General features: G+C 37.6%; 1 protein-coding gene across 13 annotated transcripts in view; it reads left to right on the top strand.

The window, feature by feature from the left end:
• Positions 1-6,345, top strand: part of LOC109912391 (forkhead box protein P1-like) — a 477,834-nt gene that overhangs the window by 278,481 nt on the left and 193,008 nt on the right. For all 13 annotated transcript variants that reach the window (XM_048606339.1, XM_048606346.1, XM_048606350.1 and 10 more), the window contains one exon: positions 2,880-2,969. In XM_048606339.1, the coding sequence (XP_048462296.1) occupies positions 2,880-2,969 (90 nt within the window). The remainder of the gene's footprint in view (positions 1-2,879; positions 2,970-6,345) is intronic.

The raw sequence follows: 6,345 nt of genomic DNA, 5'->3' as shown, positions 1-6,345 counted from the left end.
GGCCCGAAACATCAGCCTTTCTGCTCCTATGATGCTGCTCGGCCTGCTGTGTTCATCCAGCTCTGCACCTTGTTGTTTCGGATTCTCCAGCATCTGCAGTTCCTACTATCTCTGTCACATGAGTAAGATGGCCAAGCAGTGCTGGGATCCATGAAGAATTGTCACTCAGTGATTCAGTGCCTTCAAGAGTGAACTAGAGAGAATTCATTTGTTCATTTTGCATACTGTTGGGTGAGGTTTTAAGCCTCACTTCAAATCTGGATTTTTGGATCTGTAATTTGTTTCATGCATTCACAGTCAAACCACTAGATGGCACGTCCAACTAGGGAAAATACTAACTGCTGAAAGAACAGGCTTCCTGATTACCAAATTAGAAACCAATGTTGGCATCAGAAGTTATGGGGAAAGCCTGTGGCCTTCTCACATTCATTTCCAAATGGATGAGAATCTAATTATGATAAGCTGGTGTGAGAAGGTTTAGCAAGATAAGTAAACTATGTCAGTGATCTTCATAGCCAGCATTACAATATGTCACCTGTGTGCTGGAGTTTCTATTTGACGTTTTCAGAATCCCAAGTACATGGATTATCAGTTGAGAGAACAAAACTTCTATCATTATGATACAGTTACTTTGCCTTATGCTCCCTCTGCTTTTCTAAGATGATGTACTGCTTATATAATCACTTTCTTGAACTTTAATACATGGACAGTCAGCTTCATCTAATATATGTCTTTCTTTTGCCATAATACATATTCAGACAACATGCTGTTACCCCCATTTGTGAGCTTTAGATACTGCTGTCTGTCAGCCTCTGGTGGTTTATCTCTAGTGTCTGGATTTGCTTTAAGACTTGTATGTCTATCACAGTGGTGTTGCTTTGAATGTGAGATCAAAAGAAGATGAATTCCAGAAAAATTTTCCTTGTACGAAGAAAGGAACAGTCTTGTGTAAACATCCCCATGACAGCTCCCAATGAGTTATTTTACTGGAGCATTAGCACCCAGGATGACAGACAGGCAGAGACTACGTGCAAAATAGCAAATCAGTCTCTGTGTGCCAGCAGGCAGTTGCCACAACAGAAATAAGATTTCTAAAGGAATTTTGCTCCATTTTTATTGTAAACATTTGTGTGGCAGCTCATCCTTTTACAAGCTGTCTTTCCTTGCAGTCTTGCAAAGCAGGCACTGGATTTCTTTACGAGGAGCTGTTTGTATTGAGGCACTCACCTGACAGAAAGCAGCAGTATCATGAATAGAATCAAAGATAAATTTGAGAACAAAGTCAAGATGGCTTATTGTACACTTATGTTTGTCATTTACTTATATGGGCATTGCTACTGTGGAAACAGGCCTTTTGCTGGCTAAAAAGGGCAGCCTTCCAGTTTATTTTCATTTCAGAGTGCTTCAGCTGCATAGCACTTCCTGTTTATTCAACATCTTTACACTATTCTTCAGCCCCCGCTTTACAGCAACAGCCAAAGAACAACTGCAAGCCAACGGAAATTTAGAGGCATTAAGATCTTTCGGTAAACTTCCCCACTCTGTAATTATTTGTGTCATATCCAGAATTAAATCTGCCAATTAAACTGTCCCAAAGAGCTGAACAGGGGAGTTGTCGAAATATGCAAATATTATGATTTAACCTTAAATTGATGGTAAATTAGGTCATGCTGATGAATAAGGAAAATGTTACAAAGAATCAATTTATATTTAATCGTTCATTTTGTATGTAAATAATGGAGATGACTGTACAACCAAAAAAATTTTGCTTACTAGAATCAAATAACAGGTAGTGACAAAGAAGAGCCAGTTTGCCAAAGCACATGCAATAAATGTTTGCAAAATAAAATTTAACTCCATAAAAGTTGTCTTTTGTGATCAACAGTGGTCAGATGTTTGGAACTGGTCTAAACTATTTGTTTAATAGTAGGGGAGTAATCACATGGGGGAGGGGAATGGAAAGAGTGACTGAATTTATTTACTCAGATGTTATGCTGATGTAGGTGTGGAACTGAAAGTCACTGTGGGAACTGTGGGTTGTTTTTTGTTGGTATCTTCATAGTTCTGATGGTCATCGAATTTCCCAGCTTGTTGGTTTTGTTTATTCTGGACAGTGTATGTTTGATTATTTATCAGAAGGAAAAGGGAGTAGCTTGGGCATAAAACTGACTGTGCTAGGTTTTATTTTTCCAGCAGTGTATAGTTTAGTACGTCGCAAATCTTTTAAAGCCAGCATTCTATGGTATGATTTCTTTTGCTGAAATCTTTAATTCAATTCTAATTATCCCAAGTATCGTTGTATTTTTAAGTTACCATTCAATGCTCTGGCCATTAATTTTCTCTAAATCGAACCTTTTATATCATTAAGGTTGGCTCTCGATTTTTTTTATTTGTAAGATATTTTAATATATCCCATTTTCTTATTCTCCCACTCACAGCAATGAGGAATTCTTGGGTTTAGCTATATTGTAACATGCTAGCCAGCTCTTCATAATGCATTGTTCATTTGGAAAATTTGATATCTCCTGACAATCATCCAACAATATAGTCTGAAAATGGCATACTCTTTTCATGGAGAAAGGAGACAATGGCATACAACATTTTTTGTTGATATACCTTTATGTTGAATAAAAACCCTGTTTAAGCTTAAAGAGACTTACAGAATGTAATTTGGCAGAATTATATGTGGCACTGTCATCAATCGAAATAAATCTAATCTATCTATTTAAGAAATAGAATGTTAGCTCGTTGGTTTAAGCGGCAAAACAAACTGTATGAAGTGCCAGTTGTGGTAACCCTTCTTTGTGTGATGGAGTCGTAAACTGTCCCATTGGGTCCATTTATGGTTAAAAGGTGAATGTTATTCTCTTTTTATGTAGGCTTTTCAAGTTGCACGACAGCTCCTGCTGCAGCAACAAGCCAGTGGGTTAAAGTCTCCCAAGGGAAATGACAAGCAACCAACCTTACAGGTAAGTGTATATTTATAGATTATGTATAGTGTGTGTGTTTGAATCATTATGGGAAGAATATGTCAGTGTACAACTGCCATGTACCATATTTATTAGAATAATGCAACATAATTAGTATAAAAGATTGATAAAGACTCAATATGATGCTAGGTACTAAGGAAGTGGTTTGTTATGTTAGTGATATTTCATTGTCGAAGGGAATTTTTAAAAATTTAACTGTTTTGACCACCTTATTTGTGCAAATTCAAATACTTTGAAATGAGTAACCCAGTCAGATTCATAGTCAAACTAAGAATGTTGTCATCGAGGACACTCTTTTATGGTGGATTCTGTAACAGAATCCATGTGAATTCTTATCAAGGCTGGACACCCCCCCCAATCTGAGATCATTATCAATATGAGTTTTAATAATGCATTCAAGAAGAATTAAATGTGTACTATATTTATTCTAATGCTGCCTTAGATCTTTGGCATTTATATTTGCATCTATTCTGTATTAATGATTTTTGTTCTCTTCATTGTCCCATTCAGAATCTACATTAAATGAAATGCTCTCCAGTCGTATGAATTCCTACCATTTTATTGGTCTCAATAAAATCATAAATTAAAAATATTCCGCATTTCCCTAAACCCAGTCTAGGATTACGACATTTTATTGATCAAGAAAGACTCATATCAGCTATTATACTTTCAATCTTAAGAAAGAAAGCTAAATATGACGTTTCAATTATATGTTTGGAAATTTGTTCTCACTTTTTAAGAATGTGCATCTCCCCTAACTTGTCCTGTCCTCCACTGACATCTGTGCACAATGGGGTGAATTTTCTGGACCTGTTTGAGCACAGAAAATGAGTCCAAATATACCAGTGCTGGCTGGCTTGCCAATTACCCACTGTTCTAGATGCCACCATTCTTGTGAAGTAGCTTTGGGCTTGATTAGATTTACTGAGGGCCTTGTTAGCCAGGGTAAAGAAGGCTGACTAGGACTTTCCTGTTGGCTTCCAACTTCCTGACATGACAGGAAGCAGTTTGACTGCCTGGAGGCATGTAGCCATTGGCCAACAGGCCAGGAACATGCTGGACAGGCCTACAAACTTCCCTGCCTGCCTGGATGTAGGAGAAGGATAAGGCCATTCAGCAAAGCAATACAAAGACCACCTGCAGTGATGGCCTGGCTGATTTTTCTGTTCCATAATTACACTTATGAAATAAAACAATGAGCAGTACCTTCAGGTTGAAGCATCCTCTCAGTTACTTAACTTTTGCTGCAGCCACGTGCTCTTTTCAAGCTAAACATCGTCTGAATGACCCTCCCGCGTTGAGAACCTGCCTGCTGCCTTTAATTGGACAGGGAGCCTGACTCCATGCAATTAGGTGGAGCTGTTGTCAAAATCTCAAATATGACAGTTTCCTCTCTTCCCCCATCCCCTATTCCTTCATCACCAATCAGGATTGAGACCAAGAACCAACTCCTGTTTACCACCCTAAACGTCAGAGATCAGGTAGTTTTTGCAAAAACCAGCAGTTGGGCTTGGATTCTCATTGGGTTAACTTTACAAATATTTTAAAGGAAGATCAAATTTCATTTATAATCTATACAGACTTCTTGACAGTGAACATAACATATGTTGGGTAAAGGTTTTTAGTTAAAATCAGATTTGTAATTCTGGGAACTCAAGCTTCAGGTTGTCAGCTGCTGAAGGGCTAATATTGAGACTGTTTGTGAGTGGGCAGCAAACTTTGAGTGGCTGTTGCAAAATATCTCATATCGCTGACAGATGTCATCCTTCACTGAAGCACTAAAAAAAAATTAGTAACTTAAATGACAGCAAAGCAACTCATCTTTGCAATTAATTGATTGGCACAATTGAAACTGAATTTGGACATTACTTCCCTCCTCCTCCAACACCAGAAACACCTCAGCAGCTGAAACAAGACAATACGTGCAAATATTCTGTCACAAACTATAGCTGCATTCATCTTTGTGCACACTGGATAATCTTTAATATCATTACCTTCAGCACCCTACCAAGAATGGTAGGGATAATGGACTTACAATTTCAACTCTATTCGTGAAAGTGAGCCAATCATTTAGGGTTTGCTGTTGCATTCAGTTGCAAAAAATGTTATTTACAGTGAACTAATATTCGTCAATTGTTGAAAGGTGTAGGAATATTCATTCTCTAGCGTGAATTGGATCAATAAATTGTTGTTTGCTGGTCTGAATTTTTGATCTGCTGACCCTTCTTTAGCTTAAGACTTGGGCTTTTCTTGCTTTAAGTGAATAAAGTATCATTCTTCTTTTGCCATTATTAGTTTTCATTTGTTGCTTGCAGAAATAAATTTGAATACTGTTTGTGGATTATATGAAGCAGATATTGTGTAAAATGTTATCAGCTTCTCATTTTGGAATGCGAAATATTGCCTGGAGATATATAACATAATTCTCCAAGTTGATGTACAGCATAACATTTTGAGGAAGGGCAAAAGACAAACTAACTGTGCTGGACTGGTCATAAGTGTGCAAATTGCTTACAATTTTCCTCAAATGTCACGTGTAATTATGGACATCCCTTCCCCCACTACTTGGTTTACCCATAGAATCTTACAAAAGAGACTCCCACCTAGCTAATTAACATTATCACTGAAATGGTAGGGTTGAGTCATTAGTTCCATGTGCATTTAATTAGAGGCAGACTGAAATTGGATTTAACTTATTACTTTTCATGGATCACTTTCTTGTCATCACTTCAAATTGGATTGCAGCCCCAGGTAACTAATTATAGGAGCCACAGGATCAAGAGTGAAGAAGAAGGTAATTAGGAACCACAGCGTTGGACCCTTGCTGATAGTCCACTAGTACTGTGGAAAAAATATAGTTTTATTTTGTAGCACTGCTACAAGCAGGGGCATTAAAATTGTGGAAATAATATTCTGCTCTGTCTGGAATCATGGGAAGGCTGCTGCCACCTATTGCGGTTTATGTGATGTGCAGCTGTGTTGAAGATGTTATGTCCACATGGTTCCACAATGAACTTCTTAATGCGTAGTTTAAACAAGTGAAGTCAACATATTGCATGTAGGCATGAGGTAATGCAAGAACTATGTACTCTGAGGCTTTTTCGTTTGTGTGGAAACAAAAAAGCTATCAAACAAAACTGGGTAGCAGGATGTGGAACAAAATCTCATATTTTGGACTAGGGTACATGAAAATTGTCTGTACATTGAGACGTAACCAACAACTGTTGTCTGTTAAAAGTACTCTTCGTTTTCTTAATGGGTAAAAAGTGTCTGCTGTTCTAGGATTATAAAACATATGCATAGGCAATGGTGAAAACATCATGACGTGGTCTTTTCAGGCAATGCTCATTGTTTC

This window comes from Rhincodon typus, chromosome 16, assembly GCF_021869965.1.
Source record: "Rhincodon typus isolate 14 chromosome 16, sRhiTyp1.1, whole genome shotgun sequence".
NCBI classification, from domain to species: Eukaryota; Metazoa; Chordata; class Chondrichthyes; order Orectolobiformes; family Rhincodontidae; genus Rhincodon; species Rhincodon typus.
The sequence above is the reverse complement of the archived record's forward strand: the minus strand, read 5'-3'. Positions and strand labels throughout refer to the sequence as shown.